General features: G+C 38.7%; 1 protein-coding gene across 2 annotated transcripts; it reads left to right on the forward strand.

The window, feature by feature from the left end:
* Nucleotides 1–147: 147 nt before the first annotated feature.
* MCM6 (minichromosome maintenance complex component 6) lies at nt 148–24,195 on the forward strand. Of its 2 annotated transcripts, XM_087711048.1 has the most exons (17): nt 151–317; nt 1,731–1,877; nt 2,487–2,597; nt 3,772–4,021; nt 7,304–7,469; nt 8,619–8,764; nt 9,373–9,523; nt 10,726–10,867; nt 11,795–11,936; nt 12,050–12,157; nt 13,249–13,404; nt 15,194–15,322; nt 15,554–15,715; nt 18,813–18,948; nt 20,704–20,868; nt 21,685–21,821; nt 23,761–24,195. In XM_087711048.1, exons 1-17 carry the CDS (start codon nt 211–213, stop codon nt 23,872–23,874), a joined length of 2,469 nt encoding a protein of 822 aa, XP_087567174.1. In that variant the 5' UTR covers nt 151–210; the 3' UTR covers nt 23,875–24,195. The 2 variants fall into 2 exon arrangements, with proteins under 2 accessions (XP_087567182.1, XP_087567174.1); XM_087711056.1 differs by lacking the exons at nt 21,685–21,821; nt 23,761–24,195 and having other exon boundaries at nt 148–317; nt 20,672–20,868.
* The last annotated feature ends 96 nt before the right edge of the window (nt 24,196–24,291 follow it).

Below are 24,291 nucleotides of genomic sequence, written 5' to 3' on the forward strand. Positions count from 1 at the left end.
TGCATGGCTCCCCGCTTCCTCTCCCCCTACTTTCTGCTTCCTCTTCCTTGAGTCGCATTTGGCGCGAAAAGTTTTCCCCGGGGAACATTCCAAGGGGGCGGGCGTTCCGCTGTGAAGCTTCCGATTGGCTAGGCTGGGCCACGCGGGGTTCAGCAGTGGCGCGAATTCTCAGCATTGCTCTGGTGGCAGTCGGAGGGGAGAGGAGCCGGGATGGATCTGGTAGCCGGCGGGGAAGCTGGGTTGGCCGCTGCTCAGAAACAGCTCCGCGATGAGGTGGCCGAGAAATGCCAGAAGTTGTTTCAAGACTTTCTCGAACAGTGAGTGACAGCCCTGCTTCCAGACCGGGTGGTGGACGGTGGGCTCCATTGTACACAACGGAATCTTTTTTTGGGGGGACGTGTGTTTTGCCTCCATTTCCCCTGCATGCACTGGGGTAAAAAATACACCTGGAGTAAAGCCGTTCAAATTCCGCGGGAGTTATTGCAGAATGCGATAATGCAGAATGCAAATAATTACTGATAAAATCTGCAACTTTCCAATATAGGTAGCTCTGAAGAAATGCCATTTCTTTATTATTTTCTTTATTTATATCCCGCCTTCATTTTACAAATAATTCAACGTGGCAAACATCCAACGCACCCAGCCCCTCCTGTTCTCCCCACAACAACAGCCCTGTGAGGTGGGATGAGCTGACAGGATGATTGGCTCGAAGTCACCCGGCTGGCTTTCATGGTTAAGGCAGGCCTGGAACTCAACAGTTGCTTTGCTTTCTAGTCCAGACCAAACTGGCTCATCGAGGTGACCTGTGGTTTCATTCACGTGCAGTCTTTTGTGATGGAGGGGAAAACTTTGTATTCCATATTTGCTAAGGTTGTAGCTCTGAATGGATTTGACTGTATTTCTCAGAATTCTTTAATATAGATATATGAGTGTGCTTAGACCCTTTTCCAGGAGATACTGGAACTCTGCCTTCTGGATGTTGAGTTTCTTGTTTATTATCTCATGTATCAAATAACTATAGAAGTTCTCTGGGTGCCCTGTTGCATTTGTCTTGAGGATAAAGCAGGATGACATTCTAAAAACAGCAATGTAAAAGCAATACTGGAGCATATGGTTTCAACAAATGAATAGCAGAAATAACTCAATCTGCTTAAGCAACTGAACATTTATGTGCTATATGATCTTTTTTTTTAAAGCAATGCTATCCTAGCTTATTCCCACATAAATTCAATTGTTTATTCATTTCTTTTCTAAGTAGGAATGAAAAGTACACTACACCAAGGCGTGTGTGTATCTATTAAAGAATAAAACCACAGTTGGTATTATAGATATACTAAAACGTGTAATGTTGCTTAAACATAAAGATATTTTACAGTGTTGCATCAAAATGAGCTACTTTTCCTTGAACTCCTGAATTTAATTCATCAGATTGGGGGGAGGGGCACAACTTAGCCTAAACGTATGTTTCCTTTTTTATTTTACACAGTCCAGAACTGATTTGTTAATGTTTTATTATTTTTGTAGAGAAAACATCAGTGTTAATTTTCAGAGATAATTGTGTCACATTTTGTAATTTGAAAGGTTGCATAGAGAATAATTTCCATTCACAGAAATATTTAAGTAATGGGAGGTGGGGTCTCAGTATAATCCTTTCATATTCACTACATAATAGTAATGCATAATTAAACTTGCTGTGTAGGAAATAATTCTACAAAATTATTTCCTAAAAGATTCCAGAATACTGATGGAGAAGTTAAATACTTGCAAGATGCAGAAGAGCTGATTCGTCCAGAGAGAAACACCTTAACTGTAAGTTTTGAGGATCTGGAGCAATTCAATCAACAACTTGCTACCACAATCCAAGAAGAGTTCTATAGGTAAGAATATCCAAAATGTTCATATAATCATTATAGAAGTGGTAGTTTCAAGATCACTAGTCTGAATATTCTTGGGGTTAATGGGAACATTTTCAAGAATATCAGGGAAATACTTAAGATAGGTAGTCCTCGACTTACAATCATTTCTTTAGTGACCATTCAAAGTTAAAACAGCATTGAAAAAAGTGACATTACTATTTTTCATATGACTTGCATGATCAAAATTCAGGTGGTTGACAACTGGTTCTTATTTCTGATGGTTGCAGTGTCCCGGGGACACATGATCACCTTTTGCAACTTCTGACAGTCATTGGACCTAATTTTAAAGCTTACTTTAAAAAAAAATTAAAGAAAAATTATCATTTGCATCTTAAGATAGTTTGGCTCAGCCTTTTGAATAAAAATAGAAACAGAAACACAGCGTTTACAAAATCCCATGACTTGTGGGAAATAATTCAGCATTTATACTTGCAAACTTAACTTGCGTTAAACATTGTCTGTTTCATTAAACTTCTAAGCCAATAGGGAAATTTATAAGATACACAAAGAGTCAGGGTGATGCAAAAGCTTACATAATTCTTTCACTTATAAATCTGTCTTTTATTTTAGAGTGTACCCTTTCTTGTGTCGGGCTGTAAAAACATTCGCCAAAGATCACGGAACTGTTCCTCCTAACAAAGATTTTTATGTGGCTTTCCAAGATTTACCTACAAGGCACAAGTAAGAATCTTAATGATTAAATTGTCACTTTTACAGTGTTTTGTAACACGGAAATAGTAATTTGGTATTAAAGGCATTTCTTTATGTGATTATCCACAATTCAGCATAATCTATTCTGGCATTGCCCTGCACAGTTAAGCAAAGGCTGCTGGCAAATCTATGCAATTTGCCTCTAAGAAGAAGGCGCATTTTGTTAGCCTGTGTGACATGTCCACCAGCGAAGACAAAAAAATATGAGTTTGCTACCTGTCCCTTCATTTACAGGCGATCACATGTAGGGAACATGAAAGCATGCCTATTCAATCATTACTCCACTCTTCTGAGATATTTCTCGCTCAGATATTGGAATATCTCTCTATTTGACTTTTAGACAGCTTGTAATGATTTAGTTCTGTGATGGTGAACCTATTGCACGCAAGCCATTGCCCCAGCTTTGTTCTGCCGCGCATGTACTTCCCGCTGGCCAGCTGGTTTTTGGGTCTCTGCTGAGTATGTGTGGGGCGAACGCAGGAGGGTTGTGCACACATGCACGGTGAGGTACTTTCGCACTTTGTGCCGAAAAGGTTAGCCATCACTGACTTAGTTGTTTCATTAAGCCTCTGGAGATAGTGTTAGTTGTGACTATTAGCCTGAATGGTGAATTGGCCTAGTTTGATCTGGATTTTTTTTTTTTTATTCCTTGCCTATGTATGATTATGAGCTGAGCACCCCCATAAACAAATGAATAAAATTCTTCTGCAATATTTGTTTTCTATCGGGTATATAAAAGTTCATACAGCTTGTGTAATGCAGTCTTGTACTGATGCAATTTTTCATCTGGAATTTGTAAAGGATTTAATAAAGGTATCTTATCCAAGCCATTTTAAAAGCTAAGTGGAGCATAGTGAAAATTCTGCAACTGATGTTCCTGGACTATAATATAACTATGCTATAAGGGGTTGGTGACATTCTGCTAACCCTAAAATCACAGACGTCAACATAGCCGTATGCATTGTCTTTACCGATAGCACAGCAGGAACTTTCTTTTCTTAGTTACAGAAAGCCTTGTACTTGCCAAGGCTACCATTCCGTAGGAAACAATAGGCCACAATCCACTGGGTAATTGCAATCTGATTTTCTGAATTGCATGTTAAAGATGAAAAGCTTTTAAACTTGACTTTTGTTTCCTGAAAAGAATTCGAGAAATGACATCAGCCCGCATCGGATCCCTCATACGTATTAGCGGACAAGTAGTTCGTACCCACCCGGTTCACCCAGAGCTTGTCAGTGGAACCTTTCTCTGTCTGGATTGCCAGACGGTGATAAAAGACGTGGAGCAGCAGTTCAAGTACACACAGCCCAACATCTGTAGAAACCCAGTCTGTGCCAATAGGAAGCGATTTCTTCTGGATACAAACAGATCCCGGTTTGTTGACTTCCAAAAGGTATTGGAATTTTAAACAACAGTGTGCTATGCTCAGATCGATTTCTCAAACAGGCTGCAGGATGTCCTCCACTTACAACGTTAATAGAGTCCACAATTTTAGTCATAAGTCATGATGGCAATAAAGTGGGCCACTACATGACAGTGGTGGGTTGCAGGCGGTACACCCTGGTATGGGCATACTGGAGCCAGCCCGGAGCACCGGATACCGTTCCGGTATGCTCCAGAGGGCCCGCCCGAGCTCCTTACCGGAGTTTAAAGACTTCCACCCAGGCTCATGGCACATTCAGCACCTGTGCGATGCTCCGTGGAACAGCTGGAGCGTTGCGGAGGCGCTTGAACACGTGCATGCTGCCCGCGTCCATGAGGACACTGCCGGTACAGTTGGAACGGGATGTGCAACCCACCACTGCTGCGTGACCTGAGACCTTTTTTTTGCGGAGATCATTAAACAGAGTCAGCTGTAACTCTGCATTGGCAACAGGAAGGGCATCTGGCCAGTAAACACTCAACTCCATTCAGTTGCCCAGACTCCACCCCGCAAAGGATTATGGGGTCATTAAAAGATGATGATGATTGAATAGATTCAGCTATTGTAAAGTGAACATCACACTTAAGTGAATCCATTATTTGCTGTGGGATGGCTTTTCTTAGAAACTAGAAATAAATACCAGTTTCCAGTAAAAAACATTGCAAATGGTGTTGACAGAAGTGTAGGGATTACTGTGCTGGCATTAGAGAATCTGGCTTTTCCCCTGGTGGAAAGTGGAAGATGCAACTCTGAAGAGCAAGATACTCCAAAGGCTCCATACTTCTTCCAACACCCTAAATCCATGATGGCGAACCTATGGCATGCATGCCCAAAGTGGCACGTGGAACCATGTTGGCTGGCATGCGCAGCATCGCCCATTCTTCCTCTGGGTTTCCTGCGTGCATGCGTGAGCAACAATGAAGTGTTTTTTACATGTGTGGCAGTGCTGGAAACCTGAAGAACTGGTCTGTGAGCATGCACTCCGTCCAGCTGATCATCGCATGCACATGCACGCCAATATCCGGAAGACAAGCTGGCTGGTCCAGTGCGCTGGAAACCAGAAGTTCATTTCCTGGCGTGTACATGCCACTTGGAAGCTTGTCTTTCATGGAGCGTCCCCAATGAGCACATGCACACGCTCCTTTTTTGGCACTCAGTGCCAGAAAGGTTCGCCATCATACCCTAGATCAGTGTTTCTCAACCTTGGCGACTTTAAGTCCTGTGGACTTCAACTCCCAGAATCCAGCACAGCTGGCTGGGGTTTCTGGGAGTTGAAGTCCACAGAACTTAAAGTCGCCAAGGTTGAGAAACACTGCCCTAGATGATCAGCTCAAAATCCAAATGGATCTTGACAAACATGAACACTGGGTTCTATTTGACAAAATGAAATTCTGCGTAAAGAAAAGTAAGTAAGGCAAGTGAAACCAAATAGTGCAGGTACAGATTAGGTGAAATGTGGCTTAATAGGAGAAACTGACAGTGATCTTGGAGTTCTAATGGACAACCACTTAAATATGAGCCAGCAGTGTGCTTCAGCCCCCCAAAAAACCAATACAATCCTACGTTGCATAAACGGGAATAGAACCAAGATCATCTGAAGTATTATTAGAACTGCTTTATAAAGCCCTAGTCAGACCACACTTGGAATACTGCATCCAGTTCTGGTCACCACATTATAAAAAAGTTGCTGTGCCTCTAGAGCAGAGTTGAGTTGAGTTTATTGGTTTTGTATGCCGCCCACTCCCGAAGGACTCCGGGCGGCTCACAATAAACAGGGGAGGGAATAAATAAGACAATACAAACAATTTTAAAATTCACCACAGTCACAATTAAGACGGGGCTGGGTGCTTTAACAGCCCCCCGCCTGCCGGAACAGCCAGGACTTAGTAGCTTTACGGAAGGCCGGGAGGGTAGGAAGGGTCCGGATCTCCACGGGGAGCTCGTTCCAGAGGGCAGAGAAGAGCAACTAAGATGATTTAGGGTCTCGAGAATAAAATATGAGGAACGGTTGCAGGAATTGGGTATGTCGAGTCTAGTGAAAAGAAGGTGTAGGGGTACATGATAACAGAGTTTCAGTCTTTTAAGGGGCTGCCACGAAGAAAGAGTCAGCCTATTTTCCAAAGCACCAAAAGGCAAGATAAGGAACAATGGATGGAAACTCTTGAGAACAACAACCTGGAATTAAGGTGAAATTTCCTAACGGGAATTTCCAATTAACAATGGAATGGCTTGCATTCAAAAGTTGTGGGTGCTTAAAAACTGAAGGTTTTAAAGAAAAGATTGGACAACCATTTGTCTGAAATGGCATGGGTTCTCCTGTTTGAGCAGGGGGTTGGACTAGAAGACTTCCAACGTCCCTTACAACTCTTGTTATTCTGTTACTCAAATATCCATAAGTGCGAATTGGTTGCCAAATGCCCAAGATGCAGTAACATGACTGCAGTGGGGAGCCAATGTCAGAACTTTTCACTTGGGTGATAAGTCCCATTTTTGCCTTCCATCATAACTTTGACCATTTATTAACCGAGTACTAACCTGTACTTCAAAATATGAACTTTGGGCCCTATGTGAACAAGATGTTAGTGCCTCTTCCTGCCTTTTCTTTTGCTATATCTTATTTCCCCTCTGATTTTCTCATTGCTAGTGCAGTGAAGCATAAGACTCCTGATTCAAAGGAGGAGCAGAATAATCTTCACAAGCCTGTCTCAACAGCTCACTGGTTATACTAACTCTGAATTAATACTGGATCTCTAGTGGAATTTAGTGGATTTTATAACTTATTAGAAAGGTAGAGATGTCGACACAGGTAGCTATTGTACTGTATGCACATTTTCACAAATTATGAGGTTGTGGTTACCAAAACAACAGCATTAACGCCAACTTAATTCATGTATCTGTTTTAATGCTTATTTGTGAAATTTCTATTTTCTTTGGAAATCCATTGTTTTAATAACTCACCCCCACTCCCCAATATCTTATTTCTGCTTTTTTGCCATAACTAAAAATAAAAACAAGCTTGTTTTTCTGGCGTTATGTCTCCTAAGATTTGTTGTTCTCCTAGTTCAGAAGTTAAAGGGAATCTGTTAAATGATTTTCCTTTTGCTTTCTTTTAGAACTTCCTTAGCTACAATTTGGTATAAAACACAAGCATCTGTTTGCTGCTTTTCCAACTCCATGTGCTAGAAATATTCAGGGTTAATTTTTAATCATGCTAAGGTAGGGCATTTGAAGGTCTCTGTCCTGTCTTCCCAGGTTCGCATTCAAGAAACCCAGGCTGAATTGCCTCGGGGGAGCATTCCTCGTAGCGTCGAAGTCATCTTGCGTGCTGAGGCTGTAGAGTCTGCGCAGGCTGGTGACAAGTGTGACTTCACAGGGTCTCTCATTGTCGTGCCAGATGTATCACAACTGTCCACCCCAGGTTGGTGAATCCTATCTAGAATCTTCAGTATTGAAGATATTTATAAATTCTTAATATATGGTATAGATACTCCTCGACTCATGACCACAATTGAGCCCAAAATTTCTGTTGCTAGTGAATCATTGGTTAAATGCGTTTTGCACCATTTTACAATCTTTTTTGCCACAGTTGCTAAGTGAATCACTGCTGGTGATAAGTTAGTAACCCGGTTGTTAAGTGAATCTGGCTTCCCCATTGACTTTGTTTGTCAGAAGCTCGCAAAATCTCATGACCCCAGGGACACTGCAACCATCGTAAATATGAGTCATTGCCAAGCATCTGGATTTTGATCATGTGATCATGGGGATGTTGTAAGTGTGAAAAACTATCATAAGTCACTTCTCAGGGCCGTTGTAATGTCAACCGGTCGCTAAATAAACTGTTGTAAGTTGAAGGCTACCTGTAATCTTCTTGAAATAAGCGGCTTTAAATTGCAAGCTTAGGGATCACATAGATTGCACTTAGTTCTCAACTTATGCTTAAAATTGACAGTCATAAATCACGTGACTTATATTTATTTTTATTTTGCAGTTGTTAAGCCAACATAGCGGACTAATAGTTCACTATGGGCCAGTTATGCTGAAAACATAAGTAAATGGAGTGATTTTCAGCAAAAGCAGAAACATGGTCACATGACGGAGATGCTGCAAACGGTTGTAAATGAAGGCCAGTTGCTGAGCAACTCAGATATCATGTGACCATGGGGGGAATGGTAAACATTTGGACCCAGGTTGTATCTACCTCCTGCAGAGATCTGACGGAAGTTTGAACAACCATCAAGCACCTGCACTGCTTGATTTTAAAAACGGTCACATCAGAAGGCTGCTTTGCTATTATTCTACTGTTCTAGAATCCTAGAACTATTCTCTTGCGAGGGTTAGATATATATTAAAGTTTCATGGTGTTTAGCTTAGCGCTATGTATGAATCCTGGTCCCTGTGGCTAGTTCAGAGACCTATGATTAAAGCTATCCACGACTTAATATGAAGCCTGGTAGCCTGCCCCCAATGTCCTCTTCAATTCTTTAGAGGGATATTAGTGGGTAGCTGGGTTTGTTTTCCCCAATATATGCATTCTACAAGCAGAACTTTCAAAGTCCTAATTTTATAGGTGTACGAGCAGAAACTGGTTCTCGTGTGACTGGAAAAGAAGGCTATGAATCTGAAGGCGTCCGAGGTCTTCGGGCACTTGGAGTCAGAGAGCTGTCCTATAAATTGGTCTTTCTAGCCTGTTACGTCGCTCCAACAAACCCCAGGGTGAGTCTGGCTAAGGGAAAAATAGTAACAAGGATCATTTTAAAGAAACCAATTGTGGAATTTTATTATGGTTCTACTCCTCCTTACTGAATGTTGGAAGTTTTTACCTAAACATTTTTTTTTGTTTTGATAATAGTATGTGTTAAATAATTAGCAAAACCTTTTTTCGTGCAGTATATATTTTTAAATGCCTTGCTTCCAAATTTGCCCAATTTAAAGTAAGCTCCTGGTGTGTCTTCACCAGGTTGTCCAACATAAGAATGAGGGGATGGAATTGTTGCACTGCTGCTGCAGCTTCTTCTATAGGTACTGGCTGCAAAATCAACAATAATAGAACTTTTCCCCCAAAAGATTTCTTCCCCCGATACATTAGTTTTCTGCATATAGAAGTTGTTTTAATTTGCAGATTGTTCTGCCACCTGTGCTGTAAGATCACACATTCTTCACTGTCATCTCACTTTAAAAAAATATTCATGGGGGAATAACACAATGCCTAGTTTTTTTCCCCACTTGATTTGATGACTACTTCTTCTCTGTCTCCGGATTTAAATTTTATTGAATTACTTTCTGCAGTATTTTGAATTTGTGTTATTTTATCTTAATCTTAGTTTGGAGGCAAAGAACTTCGAGACGAGGAACAAACTGCAGAAAACATTAAAAATCAGATGTCTGTGATGGAATGGGAAAAAGTATTTGAAATGAGCCAAGATAAAAACCTGTACCACAACCTTTGTACAAGCCTCTTTCCCACCATACATGGTAAGACTTAATTATTATCTTAAAATTATTTGGAAAGCTTTCAAATGAATTATATAAACTGCATCTAATCTGGAACTCTCTCCATAAATATCTCTTCTGAAGAGATCAGAACAATTAATTGTTAGCAGCCTTTTTTTTTGGTACCGTGTATTTGGGATCCAGAAAGTAATGTAGGCTTCAGAAACGTGCAAATGCCTATACTTGCCTTGAAGTAGCGAGTGATCCATTGAAGGGAGAAAGGACTCAGACGTTTGCCCTAATCTTTTAATCAGTATACCTCATTATTTCTTTGTTTATCAAGTAACCTCTGCACCTTAATAACAAAATGATAAACTTGGACTTTGTTTCACAGATTATTTTAAATTGCTTATTTTAGCTGAATGCAACGTTGGCCTGTTAAACTATCTTGTGTCAGCAGTCCAATATAGACTGTTTTTGAACTATGATTATTCTCTGATTTAGACATGGAGGAGACAAATTTTATTACCACCACCCGCAGTCCTTTGGAAAGCTCCTTCTGGAGATTGGGGCCCTCCAAAACATAGTGAGAGATGGTTCATAACAAAGTGTTCATTAGTGAAAATAATTTTGTCTCCTCCAGTCTTTCTCTGAAAGGTTTTGTTCCTTCTTAACCTCTTCCCCAGAAAGGACTTCTCTTTGCAAATAGTTATATTCAGTGCCATAGAAAGATATAAAATAATATCTAAAGTATAGTTTATTAAAACAAATGAAATAACAGAAAAATAAATATAAACATGTTTACATATATATGACTACACTAATGTGAATAACATTAAAGGAAAGGGGGAAAGCATCAAAAACTATATTATTCACATAGGTCCTAAAAATTTGGTGAAAATGCTAAAAATATTTCTTACTTATCCCTTGCTGAAAAAAAAGTTCAAATATAAGGAAGCCTTATGAGATAATGTTCCAATGTAATGCTTCTTGGTCATGTTCTGTACATCTTTAAAAGATGGAATGAAATAATGAATGTGGAGATTCCTGTGGTTCTTTGACCTGATTGATGCTGCTCCATTACAAGCAACTTTACTGAGTTTTGAGCATTGTTGAGGCCAACATCACAATAGCTGGAAAATAAGTTGCCTTTTAATGTATATACATTTACCCAAAGAATCTTTTTTAAATGCATGCATTTCTAAAATCTTTAATACACCTAACATTCACTTGTTGTGCTCTAGGTAATGATGAAGTAAAGCGGGGGATTTTGCTCATGCTATTTGGTGGAGTTCCTAAAACAACAGCAGAGGGCACTTCATTACGTGGTGACATCAATGTTTGCGTAGTTGGTGATCCAAGTACTGCCAAAAGCCAGTTTTTAAAGTAAGTTTTTTCTAACACTATGGCAGGGTTAGCTGTACAGCATGGTTTACAGATCTGCATATATGTGAAATAATTTTTAGTTAAAGTTGAAAATATTTGTGTTTGCTAACTTTTTAAGCAAGTATTCAATGGAGTACAATTGTTGCAACATTCTTTTACACACAAATTTAAAGATAATATGAAATCTCCTTGCAAGTGTTTATGTATCTGTTTGACACAAATATTATGGTCTTTTGTAGGAAAAATCTGCTTGACTTAGAATTAGTACAGTTGTGCAAAGTTTTGAAGAGATGTTTAAACTCAAAAATAAAATTTTATCAGGACGTTGCCTCACCTAAAGGCTGGGAAATTCAGTGAATGCTCACCAGGTATTTAGGGATTGTCATCACTAAGCGATGCGGTGATGTGGTCATGTTTTACAACCACATCACTTAGTAATGGAAAGTCTGGTCCTAATTGTTGTAAGTCGAGGACTACCTGTGGATGCCTTGAATTATTAAAAAAAAACAAAAAAAAAAACCAGACATGGTTGGCTGTACAACTTGCACGAGTATTGTATTTTAAATCATGCAAGCTTCAAAGTGCTACTTCTGATCTGAATCCAAAGCAGCAGGTTCAGTATCACAGTTCAGCAGTATCACAGATTGTTATTCTTTGCTGTTGATGAGCATTTATTCAAACTCTAGTCTTTGCTGTTATGTCACCCTAGCATTGGTGGCGCAATAGTTAAAGTGCCATAACCCACAGTCTGGAGTTAGATCCTGACTGCCTCAAGGTTAACTCAGCCTTCCATCCTTCCAAGGTCGGTAAAAGGAGAATCAAGATAGCTATGTAGCACTATGGGGCAATATAGAAATCTAAATGCTGCTGCTGTTGCTATTTTTGGTAAAGTTGCTGCTCATTAACTCACCAATTGTGATCCAACAGGCATGTGGAAGAATTCAGCCCCCGAGCTGTCTACACCAGTGGAAAGGCCTCTAGTGCAGCTGGCTTAACTGCTGCTGTGGTGAAAGACGAAGAGTCCTATGAGTTCGTTATTGAAGCTGGGGCACTCATGTTGGCAGATAATGTATGTTATCCAAATTATGATTCTTTCCGCTTCAAATAAGAATTATCGTTTATTTTATTTGTCCCTATAATGGAAGTGGGAATTGACAAGCCTCCTGTTCCGTTCTTCCCCAGGGAGTGTGTTGCATTGATGAATTTGACAAAATGGATATGAGAGACCAAGTTGCCATCCATGAAGCAATGGAGCAGCAAACTATATCCATTACCAAGGCTGGAGTTAAGGTAAACAATTCACTGCCAGAATTACCTATTGTTATTATTAGTCTTTAGGATTAGTATGGAGTACTTGGCAGGTTTCTGTAGTTGGATCCATACTGGTAATTTCTTTTAAGAATGTTATTCTGTGACTAAATAGTTTATTTAGAGAGGTTATGCACTATAACAGAATCAGTCTTTACGTAAGTATAAGTCATCCAAAGTCACTTGGAGTTGGGCTACATTAATATGTTGCTCCAGTTCCAAATAAAATCTCTTTTTAAAAATGCAATAAGAAGCAGGAAAAAGAATAAACAATAGCAAAGATGACAAACAAAATAATTAAGAGAGAAAAGCCAGATCTTCCAGCCCTTTCAAAACATCAGTAGGATGGGTGCCATCCAGTTTTCAGGGAACATCATTCCTGATTGAGGGAGCAGAGAAATCATGTTTATGGAATCCCACTACTTAGATAGGCTTGTTTAATATAAGGAATCTGAAGCACATGAAACCTGCCAAATCAAATTGGCCTAGTGGGTTTTAATGGACATAGGTGGTCTCTCAAGTACCCAGACCTCATCCAGTATTTTCCGTATATTAAAATTTATGTTATGGAGGAATAATTTTGGGACAAGAGTCATCCTTGGGTAGATACAGAGCTGTTCTTTTCGTTTTAAGCATACAAGTTTGTGTAACATACATCAATGCAAAATGAGGAGTTTGGTGCTCCAAACTGCTTGAAAGGGACATTTTATTCTGCTCCAAGGCAACAAACCTACCTTAATTGCTCTGAATTAAAACATATTGTTTTATTTAAATTGCAGTCTTTGTTTCAGGCAGATATGCATAGTATGGATGAAGCTAGCTATGTAAGTTTGTTAACTGGGACAAGATTGGAGGCTTAATCAGGCGCTTTTACCAGCTATCAACAAAATTCATTTTAAAAAACGTTTGCTTGACCCAATAATAATCTGTCTTTTAAGATAAGAGAGGGAAAGAATATAATTGTTCTTCCTGCCTATTATTTGTTCGCAGTTTGATCAGCTTTTAGCTATTTTTCCAGGAAGATTTGGGGGTGTGTGTGTTATATTTTTATTATTTTCTTTCTTTTTTAACAGGCCACTTTAAATGCTAGAACATCAATTTTGGCAGCAGCAAATCCAGTTGGTGGACGTTATGATAGAGCCAAGTCTTTGAAACAGAATATAAACTTATCAGCCCCTATCATGTCTAGATTTGATCTTTTCTTTATTCTTGTGGATGAGTGCAATGAGGTAATGCAGAATTTACAAGTATATGCAATTTATAAAATACAATTCTGTGTCTTTTTAATCTGTTCTTTCATTATTTTTAAACCTGGGTAAGGGGGATTTTAAAGGGGATTTTGTACTTATTAACTGCATTATATTTTAATATGTTTTCCTACACTATGCTAACATTCTGAGCATATTGGTAGCTCTTAAGGGTATGCAATTTTTACTAAGTTATAAGTAGTATATTTAACATCTGTAGTAAGAATAACCTTGTCAGAGTGATACTTGGTTATGTCCTAATCATGGGACATATGAAATGGCTTGAATCCATCAGAAGCCAAGTTTGATTTGAGGATGTTTTTAACCTTTTACCTAGGTTAATGGACAAAAAATGATGACTGAAACCCCCTCTTTAATATATTCATCTATCTTTTCTCTCTTTAAAAGCCACTCAAGGACTCTTGAGGGATGCTAATGCCAGTGAATATTCTGCAGAATGGGAGAAATAAAAATGTTTGTGAATGGTAGTGGAGTTAGCATTATGTAAAAGTTATTAAAGATGCATAGCTTGGTTGTGATAGTGATATTTATTTTGAGAGCCACTTTGGTTTAGCAGTTAGAAAGTTGGCTTTTCATTCTCTCTCTCTCTCTCTCCACTCAGCCCATCTCGTGCAATCATTGTTGGGCTATTAAGGTTATGCATTATGTGTACCACTGAGTGATGTAAAATAAAGACAGAGTATAAACCTAATATAATCACATAATAATTTTAATACAGAATGTCACAAAATCCAAATGAAGTAACTCATTGTTTGAATAAAGATGTTCATCATGGCTTAGATCAGTGATGGTTAACCATTTCAGCACTGAGTGCCAAAACTAGAGTGCGCATGTGCTGGAACCCAAAAGAGAACAGCTGGCCAGTGCGCAGAACTGAACCAACAGAACCCAGAAGAGCAGCTGGCTGCCACACAAATGCCCACAGAGTGGGCTCTGCATGCGACCTCTGGCATGTGTGCCATAGGTGCGTCATCAGGGTCATAGATGATCCCTTTTTGGAGTTTCTGTTAAAATTATTTAGCAGAGTAATAACAGGTGGCTAGAGGTAATAACAGGTGTTAAAATAGAATGAAAACCTGAAGTTTTTTATTGGGAATAATGACTGTGAAATATAAAAAAGAAATTCAGTATTTAATATTACAAATAATTACGGCGGCAAGGATTGCCTTTGCCCAGAAATGGAAAAACAAATTAATTCCAAGCAAAGATGAAATAATAAGAAAGGTTATGGACTGTGCTGAAATGGATAAATTAACACAAGAAATCCAGGGAAAAGAAGAAACAGAATTCTACCAGATATGGGATAAATGGTATAGGTGGATGGAGGAAAGAAACAAGGATCAATGAAGGAAGACAACAAAGCCCAAAAATAGTAGTTAAGGAGAATTAACACATATATGTATCCAAGTGGCTTAAACGACAGAGGAGTAAGATAAGAGGGTTAAGAATGGTGAAATACAAATGCAATATCATAAAAGGGAAAACAATATAAGGTGAGCGATATCGATTGGCAATTGCTATTAGAAAGAACAGGAAGCTCCTGTTCGTATTGTATTGTGTAAATGTGGTGTACGTCTAAGTTTTGTGTGTGTGTATTTTACATATTTGTAAATAAAATGTAAAACTTTTTAAAAATTATTTAGCAGAGTAAGATAACAGTAATATATTTGTAATAGAGATCTAGACATACCAAGGTGTTTTGTTATGTTGCTCCTTATGCCTTTAGTAATGGTGCCTAATATTTCCCTAGGTAACAGATTATGCTATTGCAAGGCGCATTGTGGATCTTCATTCTAGGATAGATGAATCAATTGATCGTATATATACGCTTGATGAAATCCGAAGATACCTTCTCTTTGCCAGGCAATTTAAACCAAAGGTAAGGAGAATCTTTATACTTTCTTATTATTCAAAAATAGTATATATTTAATATCGGCTCTTTAGCACTTACTTCCAATTTGCTGAAATGACTCCCTGGATTTCTCTAAAGGTTAGGGCTTCTATTGTTTGATCCATGATGTAATTCTGCAATACGTTAGATGGAAATTTTACTGAATTCCACCATAGCAGAACGGACTATTACTTTCACCATTTTCCCCACTTCCAATAGATTTCTAAAGAGTCAGAAGATTTTATTGTCGAACACTATAAGCGCTTACGCCAAAGGGATGGTTCTGGTGTCACAAAATCTTCATGGAGAATCACTGTGCGACAACTGGAAAGCATGATACGACTGTCAGAAGCCATGGCACGGATGCATTGCAGTGATGAGGTAGCTACACTGAATGAAGTTTAAAGAGGATTGGAGATCATTCCTTGTTTTGTTTAGGTCAAATGGTTGATTTCTGTTTATGTCACATACCAGAGTCCCCAATCCCCGATCTGTGGCCCAGTGCCGGGACACAGCCTGTTAGGAACCAAGCCGCAGAAGTGGTGGACGAGTGTGCATGCACAAAAAGCTTCATTTCTGAAAGCAGCATGCACACACGAAATCATCTGCTCCTTGCTGCCGACTCCACCGCTCTGCAGAGCTGGCATATACCATACTTACCAATAAGGCATTTGCTGGAAAATTCTATGGTTAGTAAGATACTCTTGAGTTAAACTGCAATGAGTACCTGGATGCATTTGCACATGTTTTTGGAGGTGATTTGCCTATTCATTCTTTGGATTCATTTTTCAACTTTGGAATATGACCTACAGACCTGCATTTCCATCGTGGCTTCCTATCAGTAGGACTGTCAACTGTCCCTTCCCTGTTTTCTTTGGATCCCAAACTACAGTATTTTTTCGGAGTATAAGACAAACCGGAGTATAAGACACAGCAAGGTTTGGAAGAGAAAATTTTTTTTTAAAGTTTTTGCACTCTGCAAACCTCCCAAAAACGGCCCGTTTTTCGCGAAAACTGGCCCATTTTTTATTTTAAAAAAAGGGCATGAATAGCCCTTAGGGGGCTTGTAGAGTGCTCCTGGGGAATGGGGTGGCCAAAAACGAACAGAAAACTCTCCATTTTTCACGAAAATGGGCCCGGTTTTGGTCAACAAAAGAGCGTACCTAACCTTTAAGAAGCTTATAGAGTGCTGCTGGGGGCTGCGGGCAAGATTTCTGCCCTCCCCAGCCCTTCAGGAGCTCTCTAAAGCCTTCTAAAAGCTATGCATGGCCATTTTGGTGAAGGGGACGTGGTTTCGGGAGGCAAAATATGCTGTATTCAGTGTATAAGACGCACCCAGATTTTCAGCCTCTTTTGAGAGGAAGAAAAAGATGTGTCTTATACTCCAAAAAATAGGGTGTATGCTGCCTCTTGTTTATACTCCAAATGTTCACCAATTAATCATACAAACTATCTAGGTATTGTAGGATTCAAGTGGAAAAATGTATAAAGTTTTCAGTTTTAAGTGGCCTGGTGCTTTCTTATCCATTTCTAATTTTGGTAAGACTAGTTTAAGAGGCAGCATAAGTATTCAAAAAGTACAACTTAACAACAATCGGCAAGTTTGTTTTCATGCATACCCTTAATTAGGTTAGCTGCAAATCAAACAGCTGCATTTGTTCAATATGCTAGCCATGGTTAGCTTTATCTTGAAATTGCTTTATGTGCATTAGCATATGCAACTGAGTTGGATTATTGTGCAAGCTCACAAAATGAGTTAATTCAATAATTGAATTACATGTTGCTCTGGGCTTAGAACCACTTTTAGCAACTATTCAAAGTTACAACAGCATTGAAAAAAGTGATTTACAATTGGTCCTCACACACATGATGTCTCCATGGTCACACCACCATTGGGCATTTGCCAACCAGCATGTATTTACAATGTTTGCAGTGTCCCAGGGTCATGTGATCACCATTTGTGACTTTCCCAGCCAGCTTCCAACAATGGAGGAAGTAGGATTTGCCTAATGACCAAATGATTCACTTAACAACCACCTACAAGGAAGCCTTTAAAATGTATGTATGTATGTATGTATGTATGTATGTATGTATGTGTTGTATTTGTGCTGATAAATAAATAAAGGGAGACTAGTATAGATCTATTTCAAGCTATTTAGCTCTCATCAGCTAGCCATACCCTTATTGATATTCGAACCTGTGCTGGTTTGAATCCCAGTAAGGGTATGGCTAGCTGATGAGAGCTAAATAGCTTGAAATAGATCTATACTAGTCTCCCTTTATTTATTTATCAGCCCAAATACAACACAAATGTAACAAAAGGCAACAGTAAAAATATTGGGCTTCTGTCGTGATGGTCTCTTGTGACGAGCCGATGGACAGAGAATGGAAGCAGTTAGCTTTCTCCCATAATTGGGGCATACCAGGGGTTGTGACACTAAATAGATGATAGATAGATAGATAGATAGATAGATAGATAGATAGATAGATAGATAGATAGATAGATAGATAGATAGATATAGATATAGATATAGATATATAGATGATATAGATATATAGATATATAGATGATATAGATATAGATATATAGATATATACACATATACATATACATATACATATACATATACATATACATATACATATACATATACATATACATATACATATATATATATATATATATATATATATATATATATATATATATATATATAGATTTACAACCCCCGGTATGCCCAAATATGGGAGGAAGATCACTACTTCCATTCTCTGTCCTTCGGCTCGTCACAAGAGACCATCACGACAGAAACCCAATATTTTTACTGTTTCCTTTTTGTACACAAATACTATATATATATATATATATATATATATATATATATATATATATATATATATATATATATATATATATATATATATATATATATATATATATATATATATATATATATATATATACACATACACACACACACATACACACACACACACATACATATATATATACACACACACACATACATACATACATACATACATACATACATACATAATTTAAGTTTCATAACTCAAGCTTGTGCAGTGCTGTACCAACTTCCTTAAAATTACCATATTGAGTAGTTTTATGTGTATTCCTTCATGTATACAAAAAGCTCTGCCTTGGACAGTAAATCTAGTGTAATTTATTCCTTCTGTTCCTTACCAAAAAGAGGGAATAAGCCTCAGAGAAGAGAGATCTGTTTGTTCTGTTACTTGACTCCAGTTGCCAGCAGCCTTGGCCAGCCCAGCTAATAGGGGAGACTGCTGGAAGTTGTTCATCAGCGCCTGGTGAGCCACAGACTCCCATCTGTAATAGCAGTTGTGTTCTTCCATGCTTTATGTTGTGAAACCTCTGCAGGAGTGTTGTGTGATATTATACTATATACACGAAGCAAAATTCTTTCCTCTGAATATCCCTAAATGTTCTTACAAGGTTCATCCAAAACATGTGAAGGAAGCTTTCAGATTATTGAACAAATCTATCATCCGAGTTGAAACTCCAGATATCAATTTAGACCAAGATGAAGAACAATCAGTTGAAGAGCCTGAGGACCAGGATGGAGTTGCCAGTGAGTGATTTCCAAATAAGTCTTAGCCGAGGGTGTTCATCAGTTTCAAGTGAGGAGATACCCACCAAAGACAAAAAGGCAAAGTAGCAGAGCCATCTGAGTATTACTTCTCAGGGTCTGCTTGTTTCCAATCCAGTTTGAATGATGTTGGGCCTTTTTAAGTCAATTTTATTTAATTATTACTACTGTTAAGTTTAACAATGCCTGGACAATAGACATGCTTGGTACCATCTTAACTAATTTTAAGTGATAATTTAGGAAGGCTTTTATTTTCAAAAGGCTTTTAGTTGAATGTGCACTTGGTTCAACTTTTTTCTATACATCTTCATTATTTCACAATGCCTATTGTGAAATGCCAAGAGAGATTTATTGCAGAGCTTTGGATGAGCTTTTTACTCATTTACTTGGGAGTAAAACTCCTTGAATGTTGGGCTAATTTCTGAGTTAGCATGAGAAAATTGTTCCAAAAACAAAAACGAAGGTATAGTAGCTAGCATAATTTCTAGTTTGGAGTTAAGACAATGTCTCCAAGCCTGTAGAGTTGCAGAAAGGAGCGAGTGAATATTTCTGTTGGAAAGATTCCGTTACATGAAGGGAAATAATGCGCCCACTGAATGTTTTCAAACAGCTCTAGTAAAGATCCCCCTTTTTGTGCCTGAGGGGCAAAAAATACATATGTTGAATAGACAAAAATACAACACAATATTGAGGAGACTGAAGCACACAAAATAAATAATCACATGACTTATTTGTAATCATTGGGGAAGGGGGAGGTCTTTATTTTTTTAGCTATTTAGGATTTCGACCATATATATATATGATGAGAGCTAAATAGCTTGAAATAGATCTATACTAGTCTCCCTTTATTTATTTATCAGCGCACACACACACACACACATATGTATGTATGTATGTATATACACACACACACACACACATACATATATATAGGAAGATATAACTCACATTGCCTTGCCAGGGCCCTCTGAGGTAGACAAGATCAAGGAAAAGAATAAGCAAGGGTTTCAGGAATGCCTTCATTGTGATAGGAAGTGATGGCTAACCTTTTCCAGATTGAGTGCCCAAAGCGCCCCCAGAGACCCAAAGACCAGCTGGTCAGCAGGAGGTGTGTGTGCATGCACAACAGAGCTGAGCTGGGGTGATGGCTCGCATGCCCACAGAGGGTTCTGTGTGCCACCTCTGACACAGGTGCCATAGATTTGCCACCACGGTGATAGGCTATAATAACAGAATCTTGAAAATCTATCAGGGTTTCGTTCATGTCTTAAACAAAATGAAACCTGGGTTAGTTTGAGATTCTTTCTCATCCCTTTCATCTTTCCCAGAAATAAGTTGTTTTTTATGACTGTTTTTTTAATAACTGCTCCTTTTACAGTTCGTTCATCCCGTTTCCATTCCCAGGACCAGGTTTACATTCTTTTGCAGCCATTTGAAAGCTTTAAAAAAAGGGGTGTTGTGGGGAGGGTTGAACCCAACAAGTTTGAAATCCTCAACCTCTCAAAATAAAGTTTCCCACACCAACAGACAACATAGGCATTATCCCTTCCTGTTACAAGGAATGATAAGAGAAGCTTTGGAGAAAATGACTTGATAAATAGATAATCATTATGCTTGTGAGTGTTTATATTGAATGAATGGAGCAGGAAACACATTAATCCAATTCATTTCTTGATAAAGTTTCACCGTGGTTTATCAATTCCAGCCTAATGCATGAAAATTGTTTATGCTTTTAAGGAGAGGAAGACAACGTACTTACTAATGGCTTAGTGAATGGTACCAGTGACCCTGTAGATGATTCAAATAAAGATGTGGCACCAAAGGCTTCTCTGAGACTTAGTTTTACTGAATATCAAAGAATCTCTAACCTCATTGTAATGCATCTAAGAAGATCTGAAGAAGGTAAGGACAGATTACCCTCGGGGGGGGGGGCAAGGTTCCCCCACTTTTGAGATCTGCCCTTCATTGGACAAATAATGTTAAAACATATGCAAATTTCCTTCATCTCTGATAGGAATGAAGATTTTTAACTATAAATCCTGATAAAACAAAACAAATATTACAATCTTTTTTCAGAAGTGTATGGTTATTGATATGGGACAATGAAATTGGATAGTTCTAGGTAGTTAGAACAAGACAATTCACTAGATAGATCTAGATCAACAGCAGTGTTCAATGCTGGGAGTTTCAATTACCTTAAAATTGCTGTCTTTATAGGGAAAATTCCATGGCACTATAGATATAAGAATAGTTGCCAAGTTGTTACGTTTGAGCAATTGCATACATCCTAGTCTCATTTAAGAGAACTTACCTCTACATCCTACCTCTGGGTGCCTGCAATATTTCAAATAATCCTATTGCTACTAAGGTAGAGGAAAAGGAATTGAATTCTACATGAATAGCATTTAGAATGCAGATGACTTAAAAGTTCCACATGGCTATGCAAAAGCTTTATTTCCAATGCACTGTTTTATGAGTGTTTTCCTTTCGTGATACGCATCTGTTCAGTTCCTGTGCAGGCAGGGACCTTGTACGAAATGCTGCAGTTTTCATGTCAGCCATAAACATGCTTAGCCATGGAGGCACTCTGTTTTTATCAGACTTTACAAGGATATAAAGATAATTGAGATGTGAATATAAAGTATGCTAAAATTACATAACTGTCAAATGTATTATTAACAAAACATTCATAAAAAAAATATTTTCTCCTCATTGCAGAAAATGATGCTGCCTTAAAAAAGAGTGAACTCATCAACTGGTATTTAAAAGAAATTGAATCTGAAATAGATTCTGAAGAAGAACTCATAAATAAAAAGAAAGTAATCGAAAGAGTGATTCATCGTCTTACACACTATGTACGTACGCATAGAATCCAAGGCCTGGCCGTGTGTGTGTGTGTGTGTATGCAGGTCTTGGCGTATTTGGGTCTTTTCCCGTATAAGATTGAGAGTATCTTGGCGACGTTGGTCCCACTCGCCATCTTCAGGCTGGTCCCTTCAGCTTCGTGATTGTATGAGCAAAGAACAATAGGCACACAGCCAGTACCTCAGCCACACAGGATTGCGAAACAGCCGACTAATCTGCAAACTATATATATATAGTTATATAGTTATATATCAATCTTACACGGGAAAAGACCCGAATACAACAAGACCAGCATAGTTTTGTGTGTGTGTGTGTGTGTGTGTGTAGGTATGCTGGTCTTGTTGTATTCGGGTCTTTTCCTGTATAAGATTGAGATTGTCTTGGCAACGTTTCGGCGAGGTCTCACTCGCCATCTTCAGGCTGGTGTTTTCGACTTAAAGCGTGGTTGGAGCTGCCGTCTTTCTATAAATCTTGGGGGGGGGGGAGGTTCCGCCTACCAGACATCTGGAAACCAGCCCTAGTCAACAAATGAGCCCCACCCACCACCCAGGCCGTTACAACACAAACAACAATGGGCATACAGACAGCACCAATCTACCAATCATGATACAACCACACAACCAACAACCGCACAACCAATCAATCCACTTACTGAAACAAAGCCAGCATTCCACACACCGCCACCAAGATTTATAGAAAGACGGCAGCTCCGACCACCCTTTAAGCTCTTTAAGCGAAAACACCAGCCTGAAGATGGCGAATGAGACCTTGCCGAAACGTTGCCAAGACAATATCTTACATAGGAAAAGACCTGAATACAACAAGACCAGCATATATAGTTTTATATATATAAAGTGGCATGGCTCATTGAAGAATTGCCTTGCTTAATAACAGAAATCTTGGTCCCAATTGTGACTGTAAGTTAAGGACTACCTATAATAATACATTTTATTCATATAAATAAATAAAATTGATTAGTTATTACAGATAATCCTTGACTTACAGTCACAATTGGAACCAAAATTTATGTTGCTTAGCAAGGCAATTGTGAGTTAAGTGAGTTTGTATTTAAATATGTAAAGGACCACATAAAGCATTTTATACTGATGTGTGCCACTGAGTTAAAGGTCAAATTTGTGAGTTATGGGGTAAAACGGGTGTCAAACTCAAGCCCCATCCTGGAAACAGCGAAGGACCGGCTCACAGTGCCTCTTCCAGTGAAAACCGGGATTGGGAGCCCGTTTTCACTGACAGAGCACTCGGCCACTATAGCGCCCCTGACACCAGTGATGTAAGAGCCGAGATGGCACAGTGGTTAAGGTGCAGGCCACTTCAGCTGACTGTTATCTGCAGTTCAGCGGTTCTAATCTCACCGGCTCAAGGTTGACTCAGCCTTCCATCCTTCTGAGGTGGGTGAAATGAGGACCCAGACTGTGGGGGCGATATGCTGACTCTGTAAACCGCTTAGAGAGGGCTGAAAGCCCTATGAAGCGGTATATAAGTCGAACTGCTATTGCTATGTCAAGTTGATCATGCCTACCCTGGCTTCGCAAGGTCAAACAGAACCCTGATCTGGCCCTCAATGAAATCAAGTTTGACACCCCTTGATGTAAAGGCTGGCATTTACTCCTAGATAAACATAATTCTGTACATACTTAGAAAATGTAAAGTTTTTAGTTTCGGGACAAATATATAAAAATGCAACATTAAGCTTTGTTAGCATTTATGCAAATTACACCTTTCTCCTGACTTTTAAAATTGCAACGTTGTAAATTTGGATGTATTCATCATAATATAGCAAGCAAGGCTAAGATAGCAAAATATTAATTGCTACTTGGAAATCGGTCTGGGTTAAAACTGTTTGCGCTTAGTTTGATTGCACTTCAGGTCTTTTATAAACATGATCTGACCAAAAATTCTCTCTTTCAGGATCACATTCTAATTGAACTCACACATTCAGGATTAAAAGATTCCGTGGAAGTACAGAGCTTTGACGAAGACCCCTATCTTGTCGTTAATCCTAACTACTTGCTGGAGGATTAGAGACTGAGGGAACAGTGCTACAAAATCCATTTCATACCAGTGAGATAATAGCGCACTAGCTGATACGCATCAGTTGTAGATAGCTGACTAATCCGAGATTTATCTCGGAATTCGCCTACCTTGCCTTTTTAAGTAATCTTGTACAGATAAAAGGAGGAATTGTAAAACCTGGTTAAAGGCAACCATTTTTTAAAGCTGACATCTGCTTCTTCTGTAGTTTGCATTTTAAAAAATCGTATGCAGTAGTTCAGTAATGCAATCTTACTCTGTAAATCTCTTCTTATTTGTGTCCAATAAATTAAAAAAGTTCACTATATATGCATTCAGTTTCAAAATGAATTGTTCATGCATGAAACAGAAAATACATTGCTTCATACTTTTGGAATAGCATTTTCAGGTTGGAATTACTAAAATAAA

The sequence above is a fragment of the Thamnophis sirtalis genome, unplaced genomic scaffold (genome assembly GCF_051295495.1).
Source record: "Thamnophis sirtalis isolate CommonGarterSnake01/CBP01778 unplaced genomic scaffold, rThaSir2_p1.2 scaffold_1, whole genome shotgun sequence".
NCBI classification, from domain to species: domain Eukaryota; kingdom Metazoa; phylum Chordata; class Lepidosauria; order Squamata; family Natricidae; genus Thamnophis; species Thamnophis sirtalis.

Coding starts and splice junctions, on each gene's coding strand:
- MCM6 (XM_087711048.1), top strand. CDS start 211: ATGGATCTGGTAGCCGGCGGGGAAGCTGGGTTGGCCGCTGCTCAGAAA. Junction 7,470..8,618: donor ATCACAACTGTCCACCCCAG/GTTGGTGAATCC, acceptor CTAATTTTATAG/GTGTACGAGCAGAAACTGGT. Junction 10,868..11,794: donor GCCAAAAGCCAGTTTTTAAA/GTAAGTTTTTTC, acceptor GTGATCCAACAG/GCATGTGGAAGAATTCAGCC.